The sequence below is a fragment of the Anas platyrhynchos genome, chromosome 28, assembly GCF_047663525.1.
Source record: "Anas platyrhynchos isolate ZD024472 breed Pekin duck chromosome 28, IASCAAS_PekinDuck_T2T, whole genome shotgun sequence".
NCBI classification, from domain to species: domain Eukaryota; kingdom Metazoa; phylum Chordata; class Aves; order Anseriformes; family Anatidae; genus Anas; species Anas platyrhynchos.
The window spans coordinates 383,802-402,239 of record NC_092614.1 but is presented as its reverse complement, the minus strand read 5'-3'; the positions used below and the strand labels follow the sequence as shown (position 1 = coordinate 402,239).

At 43.5% G+C, this 18,438-nt stretch overlaps 3 protein-coding genes and 1 long non-coding RNA gene across 7 annotated transcripts in view; 1 reads left to right on the top strand and 3 right to left on the bottom strand.

Annotated features, from left to right (window-relative positions):
* HOXB3 (homeobox B3) overlaps window positions 1-17,960 on the bottom strand; it is a 57,582-nt gene extending 39,622 nt beyond the window's left edge. Inside the window, exon 1 of the mRNA XM_021276738.4 lies at window positions 17,822-17,960. The gene's annotated coding sequence lies outside the window, so the exon portion shown is untranslated. The remainder of the gene's footprint in view (window positions 1-17,821) is intronic.
* Window positions 1-18,438, top strand: part of LOC106019157 (uncharacterized) — a 28,533-nt gene that overhangs the window by 4,459 nt on the left and 5,636 nt on the right. The window contains exons 3-5 of one of the 3 annotated variants that reach the window (XR_011805213.1): window positions 12,055-12,109; window positions 12,652-14,825; window positions 15,704-16,517. This is a non-coding gene — a long non-coding RNA (uncharacterized lncRNA). Of the gene's footprint in view, window positions 1-12,054; window positions 12,110-12,651; window positions 16,518-18,438 lie in introns of those variants that run through there. The other 2 variants (XR_005261181.2, XR_011805212.1) reach the window with 2 other exon arrangements.
* Window positions 3,014-6,006, bottom strand: HOXB5 (homeobox B5). The gene is made up of 2 exons (XM_005026161.6): window positions 5,077-6,006; window positions 3,014-4,184 (listed from the first exon to the last, which is right to left on the bottom strand). The coding sequence occupies exons 1-2, from the start codon at window positions 5,621-5,623 to the stop codon at window positions 3,937-3,939; spliced, it is 795 nt and encodes a 264-aa protein (XP_005026218.1). The 5' UTR covers window positions 5,624-6,006; the 3' UTR covers window positions 3,014-3,936.
* Window positions 7,784-17,962, bottom strand: HOXB6 (homeobox B6). Of its 2 annotated transcripts, none has more exons than XM_013105668.5 (3): window positions 17,822-17,962; window positions 10,272-10,858; window positions 7,784-8,839 (listed from the first exon to the last, which is right to left on the bottom strand). In XM_013105668.5, exons 2-3 carry the CDS (start codon window positions 10,678-10,680, stop codon window positions 8,580-8,582), a joined length of 669 nt encoding a protein of 222 aa, XP_012961122.1. In that variant the 5' UTR covers window positions 10,681-10,858; window positions 17,822-17,962; the 3' UTR covers window positions 7,784-8,579. The 2 variants fall into 2 exon arrangements, with proteins under 2 accessions (XP_012961122.1, XP_071885073.1); XM_072028972.1 differs by having other exon boundaries at window positions 10,272-10,438; window positions 17,822-17,960.

Genomic DNA, 18,438 nt, shown 5'->3' with positions numbered 1-18,438 from the left:
ATTCACATTTAAAGACCATTCACTGGAATGCCGCTAGGATCTCATAAAATATCTTTATTATCAACTAAAAAGGAGGCATCCAGCTTGCACAGACATTAAGAAGAAGCAGTTCAGAATAAACTACAGACTGCTGAATAGGAAAGGTTTTCTGCATCCGGCTTCCCTTCTTTGAATTTCCAGCTTTTGCATTTAAGTTTACATGTTTTCAGGCAGACTCACTCAGGATTGTGCTGGCCACCCTCTAACTGGCCAGGAAAAAGCCAGAAGTTCAAATGATGATTGCAAAGATATAGGAGACACATGGAGCAGGACAGGAAAAACAGCCCGAGGAAGGAAAAGCAATCTCCAAAGTGTGCGAAAGGGGGACATTCTGCTTTGTGTAAAAGAGACGGACATGTGTCCACCAAATGTTGTCTTACCGTAAAAATCCCCGCTAAAGAGGAAAAAAAAAAAAAAAGCCTGTGAATACTCCAAATTCTAAAGCCTTTCTCCCCCCCCCCCCCCCCCCCCCGCATACCCCTGCTTTGAACTTTTTTTTTTTTTTTTTTTTTAAGTAACGAGGAGGGGGATAGATGTGAGTTGGTTCAGGTGTTGTCCCTCACCTCTTCTGCAGATGTGGTGTTTTGGGTTTCAAAAAGAAACCCCTCCAGGTTTTTGCTCTATTTTGCTCCCTTTTCACAGCTGTGGAACTCTGGCCTCTGGCCGGAGCCGCGGGCAAGGGCAAGGGCCACCTGAGCACCCCTACCTATGTAGCAGGGGGAACCAGAGCCCATCACAGCCCTTTGCCATTTTTACCTAAGCTCCGAGCCATGTCTGGCTCTGCTCTTCTGTCCTTTCCCGCTAACTTGTTTGTTTTTCCAAAGAAGAGGGCTGCTGCCTGCCTTTTCCAGAACGATGTCACTTTCAGAGAGAGAAGCAAATCTGTGACATATAGGAGGGGTCCGTACACAAAATGCAGCCTCTCTGATTATTTTATTATTTTTTTTGTAGCACAAAAAAAGAGACAGACTGGAGACATAACAGCGGTCATTCAGTGTCTCCATATGGTAGAAACGAACTACGGAAATATGTGTTCATATTATTGAGGAAAAAAAAAAAAAAAAAAAAAAAAAAAGCTCTGGTGGAAGGAATAATATACCAGTCTCGACACAGGCCGAAAGCAAAAAGAAGTGCCCAGATTTCCTGGGCAAGCAGATTAAAAGAATTAAAATCAAAATGTGCTAACAACCTGAAGAGCACAGACATAATACATCTAATTGAAATGCAAAAATACAGACCAGATTTGTGTCTACTTGCGAGCATTATAAAACACACCAAATCACCTCCAATAGACCAGCAAGATCCTCTTGTACTTGGCGAAGGACAAAAACAAACTTTGTCTGAAGTACACGTCCCCCGGCAAAGATACGATGGAGCTCACCTTGCAACTATAGCGAATCTTTACATATTTTCTATTTCTCCCGGTTTCACAAAATTTACTGGCGGGCCTCGAAGCTGTGATGGAAATCTAATGCAATTTCATCTCTCGGGAGGATAAGAATTAGGACCTTCTAAAAGTGAGAAATAAAACTCGGAGAGAGGCAGACCCTCTTTCCTCCCAACTCAGCGTTTTTCCATATAAACCCTTAAAAATAGTTTGAGCAGATAATATTTCAGAAGAACTTACTTTCAGGACTCCAGTCTATTGGCTCTCTGGACTGAAAACTGGACCCGCAAAACATGTTCCCTGCAATTGCAGCGTTTATCTCATCTGGAAAAGTGCTCACCCATAGCTGCCCCTTACAAGCCAAACCAAGCAGTTAAAGTGTCACTTAACATTCTAGAGAATGTGAAATATATTGTACATTGTCAACTCCCCAAAACCATAAAACTAACTTTATGGACCTCACGTGACTTTTGAGAGCCAGTGAGGGGTATCTGTCTGAGGTCTGGGCGATTTTTACGATCTAACTTCTAGATAAAACCCTATCCATTTGACATCTAAATGTCATACCCACTTTTGGTATAGTTTGCTATTGGTAAAAAAAAAAAAAAAAAATCAAGGGAAGGCGAGCAAATGGTTTGGGATCTGACAGTCCACTTCACATTCCTCTCAAAATCACTTAAGAAGTACCTAAACAGTGGGAGATTAAGTTTGGTAAGTTTTAAGATCCAACTTTACTTGCTACGAACAAAAAGCCTAAGCTATTTTGTAGAGATGTCAGTGGCGTTTTGCCAAATAGAGCGACTTTAAACTGGAGTATCTCGCGCCTTGTTAGATTCCCTAGGTAGCAAAATTGCAACATTTGCCATCTTTGATGATGTTAAATTATATGCAGCGAAAATGACTCGTTGTAGTGAGTGTCAGTAGTTACAGAGTTGTAATCTGTTATTTACGTGTTGAGCCAGAGACTAGGATGTAAAATTAGTAAGCACAATAAACCGAGGACGAGAGGTAGAGGAAAGATTTCAGTTCAGCAAAGAAATAGTCTCTTTCTATATATACATATTATATATAATAAATATATCTCTACAAACACACAGATACGTAATTCCATAGAACACAGGTTTATGTGTACGTATATATTGATGTAAATACCACTCTCTTTTAGAACGTTTGTGTGTGTGTATATCTATATCTATGTCTGACAATTCCTGAAATGCACGTAAATATACTTGGGAAGAATTTATGCCATGTTACTGTAACTTGAAGTACTTTAAACTAGTTTGTCTGATATGCTGCTGTGGGGTGGGGGTATCTCTGTTGTTTTTAGGTAAGCAGCGTCTGAGAAATGTGACAAGTTGTGTTTTCCGCGGAAGGTTTCCCGTGCAATGCCATGGCGTTATGTGAGCGAACATTTTGTGTTGCCGGGCTGCGAGCTCCCCGAGAGCTGCCCAGGAGATGTGAGGGCTGCAGCTCTGCTGGGATCTCCAGGCAGGCTGAGCTCCGTGCCAGGCATGTCCCTGCTTTAGCACGTACTGCGGACTCCTTGTGCAAGCCTCAGAGGTTGGGTATAAAGTGCAACTGGGAGCCTTTATGAGTAGGAGAAACGTTTATTTGACTTCAAGTAAAGCTACAAACAAATACAAAAAGCTTATTGGCAAAGTACTAACAGGCAGCTAGACATGACAGATGCCATTTTTACACATAACATTGCATTCACTCTGCCCACTACAAACTGTCTATTAGTCACATCAGAAATATTTCTAGTATTTACAAACATTAGAGCACTTTATCGTTGGTCCAATCTTATACATTTATATATAATTTTTTTTTTTAATAATGAAGTTTACCCACGTCTAAGAGTACATCTCAGAACTAGCCTGGGACTAGAAATCCCGGCCTGAAGTTTGAACTAAAACACAGACTGGACAATTTTATGACAGAAAGTTACAAGAGGTTTTTTATTATTATTTTTCCCTTCCCCCCTCTTTTTTTTTTATATATATTTTTTATTTTTTCTTTTTTTTTTTTTTTGTTTTGTTTCATTTTTCTTTCTGCGACTGTAGTGCAGGAACCCCCGATTTTAGCTTAGGCAGAGAAGAACTCACCCAAAAAACAGTAAACTCAGGAAGGGGAAAAAGCAACAAATAAACAATTGTATCTGTTATCAATTTATAAATAAGTTATAACATTTAAAGGGCTCACGTAAACATGCTAGCTTTCCAGAAAGCATCAAGAGAGCACGGACACATACATTTATAAGAACAACAAGAGCATGAGGAGCATCTGGAAATAAAATTTAATTAAAAATAATAATAATTAAAAAACCACGACATGAACTCAGTTCTGGGATAACGGTACCATACGCGTTGTTTTAGAATAGCAACAACATGCTGAAAAGAAGGTGCCTCACTGTACAGTACTCCAAAACTAAGATCTGCTGAGCTTTATTTATTTATTTACGTATTTATTTAATCTTTCCTCTTCTTTCCTCGACATTCTTCCTCTATAATTTATGGCTGAAAGGCGCTGCCCGCAGAGGCTAAGCTCATGCTTTTCAGTTTATTATCCTTCTTCCATTTCATCCTCCTGTTCTGGAACCAGATTTTGATCTGCCTCTCGGAGAGGCAGAGAGCGTGAGCGATCTCTATTCTCCTCCTGCGGGTGAGATATCTATTGAAGTGGAATTCCTTTTCCAACTCCAGGGTCTGGTAGCGAGTGTACGCTGTCCTTGCCCTCTTACCGTCTGGTCCAGTCATGTCTGAATAACACGGACAACAACGGGTTTTTGATTTCTGTTTCAAGTCTTTCTGATAGGATTTTTACTATTAAGGCTATTTTTTAGTACGGAGGATAAATATTCACCGTCTTCGGGCAATTAGGAACGCTGCTCTTTCCCAAAATAACAGCCTCTCTCCCCCTCCCCCCCGGTCTCCCTCTCTTTCCCGCACACCCCCAGACACGTGTAAAAACCCCCACCTTTGGTCCCTCCAGAACTGACACCCGCAACTCAATATTCATAATTTAACTGAAGAACCGAGATTTTGAAATCGCCTTTTTTCGCCCTGACTGGGTGTTTTTCTGCCTGCTTGCTGGGTCATCTGGTTTAATACTGCTTTCGTTCCTCCGGGAGAAAAAAAAATAAAGGGGGTGGTGGTGGTGATGGTCCTCGCTGTTCCCCGTGCTCTGTATTTCACCGCAATTTTGGTTGTGTCAAGAGCAGATTGTCAAGAATACACCCAGCAAAATCAGAGAAGGAAAGGACGGAGAGACCCATCTGTGCATATAATGCCGTTTTAATGGTCAATTCTTTCTTTTCTTCTGCCCCCCAAGGAACACCCCCTTCCCTCAATTTCTGTATTACTTTCTCCCACCATACACATATAGCTACTAGCTTGAAACAAGCGCACATTTCGCGGCAAGAATAACGAAACTAAAATAAAATCTCCCCCCTCCAGGCGCCAGAGGCAGCCGTGATAAGAACAAGAAATGCAAAAAGCAATAAATAGCTGCGTTTCTGATCAAAGCGTTTCCACCGAATAAAGGGAAGGAGAGAAAATAGGGAGTGGGGGGGAAAGGAAAGGGGGGGAAAAAGCGGGGTGTGGGAAAATAAACAACGACAACGACAACGACCGAAAAAGAAGTAGCTGTACCATGGCTAATGTGAAGTTTCCTCATCCAAGGGAATATCTGAGGTGCCTGCCCTTCTGTTGCTGCGGTGGAGGTTGCGATGGGCTCTGCCTGCGCTCGGGGGATGCTGCTGCTTATTGGAGTGCCCTCGTCGGCTCCCGAGGACGCGCTGGTCTCGTCTAGTTCTGTGAAATTTGTGTTGGTGCTGGCAGAAGTAGCTTGGTCGGAGGGGGACGGGGCGGGCTTGCCTCCATGGCTCTCGCTGTTGGAGCAGGGAAGGGAGTCGGGAGAAGATAAGGAGCAGCTAGACGCCTGTCTAAACCTGCTCTCCTGAGCTGGAGAAGGGAAACCGCGGGAGCTCTCCCCCACAGCCCCAAAGTGACTAGAAGAGGCTGAGCGGTTGATGCTAAGGTCCATCCCATTGTAGTTGTAGCCATAAGAGCTGGAATGCATGGTGCTTGAATCTCTGTAAGAACCGTTCATGGAACTGCTGGTCCCATAATTTAGTAACTGATAGTCGGGGCCATTTGGGTAGCGCCCTGAGAACGAGTTTACAAAGTAAGAGCTCATTTGGGTTATTTTGGAGGGCTTGATTTGTGGCTCGTGGTCGTTATAACCCTGTGCTTGACGATTTATGATGTATTAATGAATTATAGCAATGCACTGTACTTCGTTTTTGCTATGTATGCGGCCAAATATGGGGGGAGGGTGGGGGTGCGTTTGGGAATCACGTGCTTTTGTTGACCAGTCGTAAATTCTCACTGATGACCTCAAGAGGTAATTCATGCTCTATGGTTACAAATAATGACGATCGCGGAGTCGTTAGGCCCAAGTCGGTGCGCGGCGCCCCGAGTCCCCGGGCGCGCCGGCGCCGCGCTCGCCCCACCTTGGCGGAGCGCGCCACCTGCCGGCCGCGTGGGGGCGGCGCAGGCGGGGCCCCGGCCCGGGCCCGGCCCGGCCCCGGCCCCGGCCCCGGCCCCGGCCCCGGCCCCGGCCCCGGCCCCGGCCCCGGCCCCGGCCCACGCTCGGGGTCCCCCGGCCCCGCTTTTTGCCTCTTCAGAAATCTGCGCAGCAGCAGGGGAGATCCTGCCGCGGCGAGCGCGCCCGCTCTTTCCATGTGGCTCTTCTCGCCCCGCTCGTTCTCTTTATTAAACCATTATTTCTTCCTTTGTAACAGCACTGCGGAAGTTTTAGAGGCAGCGAGGGATGAGGTGTTAAATCGCTTTTAGGTCAGGCAGCTTTTTCCTTTGATATTTGAAGGGGGGCAATGCGAAGCTGCTACGGGGGAGCGCGGCCGCGCGTGTTTATTTCCGAAGGCTTCGCCACTGCTCCGGGAGAAGTCGAGCTTCCTGGCACGCTGAGCGTGCTACCAGCGATGCAGTCGCACCGTAACTGGGGAGCGAAAAAAACGCGGAAAATGAGGAAAAAGGGCAGAAAGGAAGGTCCAGCCGGTGGAAATGGTTGACAGCGTTGCTTTTAGGACAATCTTGTTCCCGAGCGTTTCACGTCCTCTTTAACCACAGCATTGTGTTACGGTGTTGTTCCTTTCCATTTGCTAACCTGCAAGGAATACTGGGGAGCAAAAGCACTCTGAAATTGGTAAAAACATTGTGAAAGGTCTGTGCGTTGTTAAGCATTACTTTTTCTTTTCGTTTCCTCTCTCCATTTTTTTTTTTCCAAGGCAGCTCAGGAATTTCATATGCTTGTCTGCAACTCATTGGAAATTATGCGCCATATTGAAAGTGACATATAATTATAATAATTACGGGCAATGAAAAGCGTGGCAATAATAGTAAATGTCCTACAGCTGTGAAGCTTCTGCATGAATTGATTTTAAAAGTGACTGACATTAAACCAGCTCGTGGCATGGGGGAATGCGTTCATACATAGGTATTTTTGTGGGCAGTGGGGAAAGGGAATAGAGGTAAGAAGGTACAGTTTCATAGCTTTCCTGCCATGTGAAGCTTCAAAAAATCGTATCCACATTAGGCTGGTCTGGTTGCTTGCTTCCAGTCCTAAATCCCCAGCAGAAAAAGCACTTCCTTTTGTTTAATTACAAAACCCAATAAGAGTTTGCTATTTGCATGTACAAGGTTCCCTTTTGGCACAGAGCATTACCCACCCCATCCTGAGCAAAGTTAGAATATCAGAATCCACTAGTAGACTTAGTTTAGATTTTTTTTTCTTTTCCTCTTTTTTTTTTTTGTTTGTTTCCCATAAGTGCCTGCTATATTCCTGTAGCCGAGAAGTTATACGTTTCATAGAAAAAAATCCCTTGAAATCTGGAGTATTTTGCAATACACTTCACTTTGATTTGGGGATATGAAGTAAGGGACCAGATGTTTGAAAGATGCTAGGCAAATGTTAGGTATCTTTGGTAGATAAATGAGAGCATATTTTTGCCTGTTTCCTTGATTTATTATGTATATGGAGAGCATTTCGTCATAACTCTTTGTACTATAACAATAAAAAAGAGCGATACTAAAGCAGAATGTCAACGAGGAAATAATACTGGTGAAAGGTCTTCCATTTAAGATTACACAAAAAGAGGGAAAACCAGATTTATCTCTCCAATGTAACTTCCGTATGCTTGGAGTTGCTTGTCCTTGCAGATTAGAAGACAGTGTCATAAAGAGAGTAGCAGTGCTTTCTTTATAACTCCGTGCTCCTTAAGAATGACAAGTTCCCCTGAAAAAGGGAAGGATTATAATAATGACAGTGTGGTGTGTGTGAGATCGAAGACTTTGTTTTTATTAGAGAATTCCATGGTCATACCTAAGACAAACTTCAAACACAACACGTACAAAAATTAATAAAATATAACTTTTTTTTTTTTTTCTGTTGTTGCTTTTGCATCCCTTTAGGTAGTATTCGTTCTTTCAGTAGATATTCTTATTTTAAAAAAAAAAAAAAGAGAGAGAGAGAAACTAATTACAAGACCCCAGGGCTTGATTAATTTACCAAAGGAAAAAAAAAAAAAAAAAAGGAAAAAACCCTATGTCAACCGTGCATAAAACATTTTTACAAAATTAAGACAATAAACACCCCAAATGACATATATTGCAGCACTTCCATTAAATACAAGAGTTAGCATATTACTAACAGTGACACCAAGGGTAGAAACACGGGTAGGAGTCCTTTTTTTTTTTTTTTTTCCTCTTTCTTTCTTTCTTTCTTTCTTTCTTTTCCCCTTCTCTCTGCTTATCTCCTCTTTTTTTTTTTTTTTTTTTTTTTTTTTTTTTTTTTTTTTTAATTGTTTTACTGTGGGGGAAGGGGGAAGTCTAGGAAGAAAAAAACGCAACTAGAAGCCTGATTTTTTTTTTTTTTTCTGGACACGACAGTTTACTGGGAACACGAGTCCATGGCATTGGTGGCCCAAACTTTCTAGCTGTTGCCGTTGCTGTAGAGTGCTTGTCCCACCAATGTGCACGTTTTCCCTTTCCTCGCAGCCAGCCCACACCACCCTCATCCTCTTGGCTCTCACACGCACGCACTCACTCCCTCTCTCTTTTTTTAAATAATACTTTCACTCCGCCGTTTTCTCCTCCTCCTCCTCCGCGCTCAGCTGCGAGGAGTTGAGCAGTTTGTTCTCTTTTTTCCACTTCATCCGGCGGTTCTGGAACCAGATCTTGATCTGCCGCTCTGTCAGGCAGAGGGAGTGGGCGATCTCGATCCGCCGGCGCCGGGTCAGGTAGCGGTTGAAGTGAAATTCCTTCTCCAGCTCCAGCGTCTGGTAGCGGGTGTAGGTCTGGCGGCCTCTGCGGCCGCTGGGTCCGAAGGAGGAACCTGTGACACCCGCAAAAAAAATAAAAATAAAAAAAAAGAGAGAGAAGGGGGGCGGGGGGCGGGGGGGGGGAAGCCCCGGGGTTTAGCGGGGCGGCGGAGGTCCCGGGCAACTCGCGGGGACGGTGCCGCCTGCACCGTGCCTGTGTGCGGAGGAGAGGGCGCCTGCTCCCTGCCCTCCCCAGGCTTCAGCCAGCAAAAGCCCCCCCGGGAGCCTCCGCGGCCGGGCCGCCTGGGTGCGCACCCACGGAGAGCCCGCGCGGGCTGCGGGCGGCCGGGCAGAGCAGGGGGCTGATGCGGACCGCGCCAGCCTGCAGCGGGCTGGAGAGACAGGGCGAGATCTATCTTACTCCGCGATGAAAAATCGCAAGGTGTTCTCCCACCCCCACCCCCCTCCGCTGTTTTCCACCCTACCGGCAACTGTAATAGATCTGAGCATTTAAGCAATAATGAAGTGAATCGATCTGCCCAAAGTCGACATTAAAGAGGATACAACGCTTTATGTCCCTGCGCTAATGGACATCAATTCGGAACTTAAAAGGCAACAAATGCATCTAAACATGAGGATAAGGGTGGTGAGACTCAATTCTTTCTTTCTTTCTTTCTTTCTTTCTTTCTTTCTTTCTTTCTTTCTTTCTTTCTTTCTTTCTTTCTTTCTTTCTTTCTTTCTTTCTTTCTTTCTTTCTTTCTTTCTTTCTTTCTTTCTTTCTTTCTTTCTTTCTTTCTTTCTTTCTTTCTTTCTTTCTTTCTTTCTTTCTTTCTTTCTTTCTTTCTTTCTCCCTCTCTCTCATTTTTCCCCCTTCTCCTGATTGAGGAAACAGCACTTAAAAAAGTCATATATCATCAGGAGAAAAAAATTCTCCCCAGGCAGACTTTTCATTACGTGTAAGTTTCATTAAAAATGTAGCTCTCTCCTTTCAAATATTTAAACACTTCTATATTATTTAACTCCAGGTCGGCTATCTAGAGAGGAAGCTGCTTGAGGGTGTGGGTACATGCGTGTGTAAAGTCATCCAGATCTGATTTAGAAAAGATATCTCCCCGTGCGTTTAGGGAAGACAGAGACAAATCATTATGACTGCGTGACACGCAAACTGGAATGTGGAAAAAAAAAAAAAAAAAAAAAAAAGAAGGGGGAAAGCAGAAATACTGTACCAGGGATTATATAGGGAGCAAACTTTTTTGCTGTTTTTCTAGTGGGGAAGCAGGGGGAACTGGTCGAAAGGAGAAAATACTTCAGCGGCGTGAAGTTTTGGTGCGTGTCAGAAGCAACTTGAAGCCTCTCATGTTGCCTAACTTCCCCGCTGGAAGTTTGGGCTCTAAAGTGAACCTTATTCCTACTTCCCTCGCTCTCTCGCTCTCTCACTCTGGCGGTAACAAATAAGAAAGGGGGGAGGAGATTGATGTATTTATTTCTGTAAAAGAGTAAACTCACTATTGCAAGAGTTCATCCGCTGCATCCAGGGGTAAACCGGGGCGGAACACTTTTGCTCCTCGCTTTCTCCGAATACAGTTTTGCTCTGCGCGCAGTCCGACTTGCGCGGCTCGGGGGCGAAGGGCACCTCGTCCAGGTTGGAAGGGGCGCACGCAGGGTCCTTCTCCCTGAAAAAACCGCCGGCCCCATAGTCACAGGCGGAGCTGCGGCTGTAGGCTCCGTTGCTTTGCTGGTAGTAGGGAGAGGAGGCATAGCCCTTCTCCTGGACTCCCGTGGCTCCATAGGTGGTGGGGTAGTGCCTCAAAGGATCCGCATAGCCCGAGGGATATAACGGGATCTGTCCCAGGAAGGGCTCCTGCCCCGCCGCCAGACTCACCGGGAAGGTCGAGTTGACAAAATAAGAACTCATTGGAAGGAGCCTGCCGTCCTTTCCCGGCTTTATGATTTGTTGTGTTTTATAGTCCAAGTGGTTTAGCTATTAGTAGTATATCGGAGATTGGGTTTTAGCTGAAGGGAGATGGCGTGGTGCCAGCGAGGGACACAAGGAAATACAACCATCTGATCATGGGCTGACCAATAGCAGGCGCCTGAGGTTGCAAAATAGCACCCATGAGGAGCTGAGATTGCACCAGGGACCCCAAGAACAAACCATCCACCCCCTTTTCCCTCCCTTTTAAACAACAGAAATGCACCCCCTTAACCAAATATATGATATCTGCGGAAAGAAACGTTCCCGGCGCGCTCAGAGCTTCATAAATAAATGCTCTCCCCCCCTTCCCCCCCCCCCCCCCCCCCGACTTCAGCATGGGGGAGTGTGAATGTGAAAGCCTGTGTGTATGGATGGCGGTGCATCCACACACAAATAATGTATACAAATACCTGATGTAAGTGGGAAAAAAAAAAAAGTTATTTATTTACATTCGGAAAACTTTAACCCTTCGTGACTGCAATTCATCCTGAAATATCTGGGTACTTTTCTACAGTTAAAGAAAAAAGTTGTGTGAGTGAAGTTTGCAAGGAGGAGATCCCGTTGGTTAAACTAAGAGATTTCCTATAGGAGAAGAAACAGATTCTGACAATTTATTTCGGTTCATGTTTACCTAATTACTATAGATTAGCATTCCATGTCAAGCATTCCCTGTTAAGAAAGCTGCGCTGGATTAAAACAAACATTCTCTTTTCATACATAGTATCTTTTTCGTTTATTTATCTGCAAACGCTACATATTCAGGAGATAAATGGAAAATCGAAGTATTTCCTTTACCCCTTGCTAAATCCCGATCTGCTCTGGAGTATTGTACCGCATTGTGCCCTCTTGCGTTTTTTTGTTAATACCAGATCTATGCCCGACCTTTTTTGGAAGAAAGAAAAAAAGAAACAACAAAAAAAGAAACTTTGTGTTGCGATCAAAAGCTGAGTTTATTGATTGTTACCGATCGAGATTAAAAAAAAAAAAAATCTATTACTGTATTTATTTTATTTTATTTTATTTTATTTTATTTTATTTTATTTTATTTTATTTTATTTTATTTTATTTTATTTTTTACGAGAGGAAATTTCGTGATGTGGTGGTTCTGCTGTCTTGGAGGTGCGCAGGGACCCTGTCTTTTTACATCCCTCCTTTCGAGCCCATCCCCACTGCAAAATACTTATTTTTTCGAACTTAAAACGTTGAAAGAGATAAGCTCGAAAGTCTAACGCAATTCCCTGCCATTCCAAAAGCTGTACTTTCTTTTGGGGTTCGACTAATTTATTTTTATTTTTTCCTGGATTTCTTCACCAGGGATGTACTCTGCACTACCTGGTGCATCCCCTCTTCAGACCTCTGTTTGCTCAAGGTAATGTGGGATCTCTATTCGGTGCCTTCAATTTTTTCAAGTGGGAAAAATCAGAGCGATCTTAGAGGGGAAAAAAAAAAAAAAAAAAAAAAAAAAAAAGTAATAATGAAAACCAGGACTGTCACTGATCATTCGCGTTATATAAAGGATTTGTTTCCTGTCCGAATTTGTAGCCATCTGTCTGTCGGTTCTTATATGCAGTGACATGGCACGCCTTATAATACGCACTCCCCTGTACTTGAATCTGTGGCAGTGTGCGCTACAAATCTAGAATTACATATATTACATGCTCACTGTAAAGCTGCCAATGCAGCTCTCTGACAGAGCTTTAAGTATCTACGAAATTCGTATCTTATTACGAGCTATTTTATTTTAAACATCATATTTACATAAGCACAGCCAAGATTGTTTCATGCCACGGCTGCAATGAACGTTTCGACTGAAACGTAATCCTTATAATTCAAGGAAATAACATGCAAAGGAAGTAGTTTTCCATCCTCCACCCCCTCTCTGACTGATATCTCTTATATTTGTTCTTGCAGAGTTTCCCTTTGTGTATGGAGTGGACCCAAACTTACGTAGATCTACTTAATTGGTATGCAAGGAAAAAAAAAAAAAAAAGGAAGATTAGGAAGATTGAAAGGGAACGATGACCAGAGGAAAAAAGAAAAAAAAAAAAAAAAAAAAAAAAGATCGGATGAGAGATTGAAGTTAACTGCTTTGCTGCTTTGCAGGAGCCATACAGCTCATACACTTGATTTGAGAATTACACAATATTGGTAGCACTACAGAAACAGCGATTATCTGGCATGATCAGCTCTGCTTGCACATTTTTGGCTAAGAAATTGATGTCCTGATAATTCAACGCGTGAGTACATCTGCTGAAAATGCTTCCTATAATATTTTCTATCAGTTCTCATTACTTCTCTGAAAGTCAATCCCTCAAAATAGTTTGACACCGCCCCATCCCCTCCCCATGTTTTACCGCAGTAAAATACTACTCGTTTTAGCGCATTTATGTCTAAAACAGACTTTTAACGTGGCTTGACTGTCGCCACTGTATAAGAAAATAAAATGAATTTAATCTGTCCGCTTGCTAATTGCTGACATATTAGACACGCTATAGATAACATTAATACATCCCGCTTCTTAGAAGAAGGGTGAAGCTTCTCTTGGCACTGCAGATGGTTATTTGTGGGAGGAAAAAAAAAATAGAAAACTTGATTTCCAACCTGAAAAAAAATATGTGTCATAGTGCATTTTGAAGGGTCAGAACCGCAGTCTAATTGGTTTGCCACATATAATACATGCAAATTCTAGTTAGAGGTCTTAAACCGCACAACATCTCAGAGAACTGTACATAAAGCACGGAGGTGGTTTCTCTCCCCATCTAAATGGTTTTACCAAAATAATTAAAAAATAAATAAATGTTGAGTTATTATTATAGCTACTTAATAGACAATCTCCTGTCTTCTCCGCCAAAGTCCCCATGTAAATCTAAGACCGATTTTGTGATATTTTCTTTGAACGACTCTAGCGCCAGACAAGCCGGGAGGGATGGAGACACAGAGCAAAGAATAACGGATGCAGAAGCAAGCTTATACAGCAGCCCTTAAGTTAGATTTGTCTTTGACCGTACTCATTGGCATATCTTTATTCAGTCTTTGGCCTCATCTGCTTAGAAACAGGCACAGGGTTTGCTAAGAAGGAGCAATAAACTGGGCAAGTTGCAAGAGATGCCAGAAGATGGTATAACGTATTTCAATATGCGCTGGGAACCCGTCTTTCCTCTCCTGACTGACATCACTCAACTGGCGAGGTATAAATAAAGATAAAGAGACGTATTTACAGTATGTACAATCACAGCTATCTGCCCAGAAAGGTCTCGCTTTTTGTTCCTTTGCTTTTCTGGCCAGCAAATGCCTCTCCACAAAGTAGAGAAAGGCAGATAGATGAGGGGATTAAAACAACACCCAAATATTTCGAAATGCAAACGGAACAGAGCATTTCTTGTGTGAAAGCTAAACCGGCTAAGAACTTGGTAGAAAGTTCAGTGCAGTTGGTTCCAATAAAAAATGAAACTCTTTTTCATGTGGAGCTGGAATTCCCGATCCTTCTGAAGTGAGAACACAGCGGGGGTTTCCCTACCGAGGGACTTATTGCAGCCATAAAGTCAAGCAAATACTACTACAAAAAAAAAAAAAAAAAAAAAAACAAAAAAAAAAAAAACCTACTTGTTCCTGGAGTCATACATAGAAAGCAATTGGCAGCAGAGAAGCCTCCCCTGTAATGCTCATGCACAGTAAAAATCACATTGGGGAAAGAAACAACCACAGAAGTCATGTATGCACTGCAGTGCTGGCGTGTTTAAAACAATGACCCCTGAAGGTGCAGAAAAAAATACTTGCTCTCTCCGCACATAACCATCTGAAACTTAATTTCCAGCAATTTAAGTTTAATTTACCTGACTTCCCGTGCAGTGCATAATAACCTTCTTAATGGGATCTTTGAAAAGAAGTAATAATAATCTACCATTGTTCCATTAAAGAGTGCGGCTAATTATTAACAAAAAGGGGAGGGCGGAGGAGGGAGAGCGGGAGAAGTAAGGACATTGGGGTAGTCAAAGTGTATTCATACTGAACTATTTCGGCAAAAGAAAACCCTGAGACCGGGGGAAGGGGGCTACCAGTAGATTGGATTGGATACGTTGTAGAAGGTAAGGAGAAACCGATACGTATCATAAATTGTGGAAGGCGAATGCTGCGAGGTGTTGGGAATTACAACATGGAACAAGTTAATCATGGATGTTGTTAGTTAAAGGAAAGTTGTCCCCCCTCTTTTTTTTTTTTTTTTTTTTTCCTTTTTTTTATATGTAGTCACTCGGCATCTCACTTTCTTAGAGAAAGTGTCACTAGCCTAGACGTAAACAGTTGCCAGGAAACTGTGTGGTAGAAAGAGAAAACGAGAGGGAGAAAGAGGCAGGGAGGGAGGAAGGGAGGGAGGGAGAAACCTTTTAAAATAACAGACACGCATTGTCCCTTCAAAGCTCAGAGTAACTTAAAAGTGATTCGTCGTCTGCCTTTACTCTCTGTTCCTTCCCCAGCAACCACCTCAATTTTGTGTACACGACTTGACATATCTTTTCCAGACCCCACTGAAATGACCACTCGAAGCAATAAATAAATAAAAGCTTCTCTGCCTTTTATGATTAGCTGAAATCCCCAGCTTCGCCTTTGCCTCATACGTCATTACCGTGTTTCATTTTACACGATCTCCGCTTGTGTTCACGCTCAGCAAACAACGGGCTATCTTTCATCTTCCGTGTGTGTGTAGATAGATAAATAGAGAGAGATAGATAGCCTTTGAATGTATATGCATGTATATATTTATACGCATACGGCAAGGGAGAGACGCACAGTTGCACACACAGCACTATACATCGGGGTGTGCGTAGAGCAACACACATTCGTACGGGGTGTACATTGCCCATATGTCAGTGCCTGTATATGTGCAAGCGCATCCCACGTACACATATTCAGACACTTTAAGACTATGCAAACAGATAAAAACACATCTCCCATTTGCAATTCCCAGCAGGGCACCAAGCCTCAAGGGTGGAAACGCATTCGAGAGCCGCTTCCCTTCCCGAGCAGCACGGAGCCAGGCCCCGCTGGGCGCTGCCGGCCGCCTGCTCCGGCCGCCAGGCCGGGGAGAAGGGACCCGGGCAGGGCCGCCCACGCCGGGGCACCGGCTGCGGGGAGCCCCCGGGGAGCCGCCGGCCGCCGCCGTCGACGGTAGATGGCAGCAGACGGCGGGGAATGGGCGAGCCCCGCAGCGCGGCGGCGGCACCGGGGGAACGGCGCCGCTGGGGGCTGCCTTGGTTTTATTCTATTTAATTTTATTTTCTTAAATTAGCAAGCAGGAAGACTGCGAGGAGGGGCGCCCGCCGGCAGCAGCGTGGGCCCCCCACCCCGGGGCACTCGGAGGTTTCTCGGCCATCCCACGCCGCCCCATGCTGACGAGGTTAAAAAGACTTGCCCGCACCGAAGTGCGAGGTTTCCACAAGTGGTTGCCCACGCAGGATGCGGAAGAATCGGCATAAAAGCGTTTTGGAGCAAGGTCTCTATTTATTTGCTTGTTTGTTTTTTAATTAAGAATAGGAAAAAAAAAAAAAAAAAGAAGAAGAAAATGAGCGCGGAGAGACTTAGAGGAAAAGGAAAACAGGCGTGCGAACCAGTATTATAGTTTTTCCCGTGATTTATGAAAAATGTAACAGGTTTGGGAAGAAATATCTTTTAAAAATGACTTTCTGTTTATAATTTCCGCGGCTTGCGATCATTTACTCTGGTCCACACAATATTCAGACACAGTGAAATTAGGTGAGATAAATTGTCACGTCATAAAATGGTTTATGCTTAAGTAATGAATTTCTTATTACTCAATCTCGCTTCACATATAGAGGCTCCTACATCATCGTATTTAAAAATCACCTAATAACAGTAGCAATTAGTACTATGTTTAAACAACCCGAAATCTAGAGAAAAAGCATTGAAAATGACGGGCATCTCCGGACAATTTCTCCTAAAACCGAAGGCAAACGTTAGGGTATCAGACAGGCAGAGGAGAGAGAACACGGGGGAAACTTGCACAAAACCTGGTTGGAAGCTGTGGAAAAGGACCAACACAACGTGGGTCTGAAACCCTACCCGGTATTCCGGTATGAAAATCCGTAAAGACCCGTTAACACTGAAAAACGCAATTAAATACGGGGAGGCTTATTGCGTCGCAACGTCAGCTGCATTTGGGAGTTTCATGAAGGAAAAAAACAATAACAAAAAAAAAATCACAATGAGAGCACTGCGATCTGGGTTGGCTTCATCCTATTATCTTTTTTTTTTTTTTTTAAATCTCTCTCTTCGTTTCTCTTCCTCACCCCCTCACACCTTCCCCCCCTTCAAGTTTCCCCCCTCCCAATTTCCAGAACCTTATTCTTGGGGACTGCCGTGAACTGCCCTCTTTGAAGAAACCACCCACATAATAATGACCCTGGAGAGCAACGCAAAACCCAACTGGCTTCCACACAAACTTCGGCAAATTACTGGGCGCCTGAAGACAGGCAAACTGTCAAGAGATTTTGCGAGGGAAAAAAAAAACAAAACAAAACAAAACAAAACACAACAACGACCCACAAAGGGTTTGGTAATTTTTTAAAGACAGTATCTAAAAGCTTCCATCACCGATCTGCAGCAAAATCCTTCATACCAACTCTACAATCGCCAGGTCACCTTACAGGTTACTTCTTATTCCATTCAATTTCTTCCTTCCTTTTCTTTCTTTGTCTTTCTTTCCTCCTTCCTTTTCTCTCTCTCTTCCTCTCTCTCTCTTCCTTCCATCCTTCCATCCTTCTTTCCTTCTCTCTTTCCTTCTCTTTCTCTCTCCCCTCCCCTTTATGCATTTTTCCCCTCTTTCTTCTCCCCCTTTTTTTCTCAGCTTATGTCACACTTTTAAGGGGAAAATTTCACTTAAAGAGATTTTCACCACCCCGATTTCTTCCAGTGTCTCCTTTCCCCCTCACTCCACCCTTTTCTTTCTACTTGTCCCCTTGGGTAGGGGGAGAGAGGAAAATGGGGACTGGGACAGAAAAGGCAGATTGACAAATACATTTTCTCAATGAAAACGTTAAATTAAGAGAAACAGATATTATTCCCTTACCTTTTGACGTCCATTTCTGTGGTATAAGTAAAATATATAGGGAGAGAGAGACAGCGTTTGCTTATCTGTTAGCTGACAAATATTGTCCCAACCTGATAGCCGTCGATTGCCTCTCTGACTTGTGATAGCTTCTTGCATTTCTGTCATTTGCATAGAAAATGAAGTAACTTCCCTCTTTGAAAAATGATAGCCTCCACTCGGTCCAGAATCTCCTCTGCCCCTCCATTACTGCTGAGATTCCAAATCAGCAGGCAAATTAACAGAGGAATCAGAGGAATTAAAAAAAAAAAAAAAATCTTTTCCTATATGTGTGCGGATGTGGGTGTCTATGAGCGCGTGTGGATGTGTGCACAGGCGTCCCCCCCTCCTCTCTCCCCTGTTTTAGCCCTATCGAGCCTATACACAAAAGTAAAAAAATGTAAAGAGGCGAGAGCCCTATAGAGGACACTGATCCGACCCAAGGTGCAGCGGACAGAAGAATGGTGCAATATAACCACATGGGAAATAATAAAAAGTTCATGTTCACGGTTAGCAGTCCACATGACCGGCTCTGGCCAATCCCAGAACCCAGCCACTCATAAAGTTCTATCACAAAGTTGTAAATTTTCATAAAACAA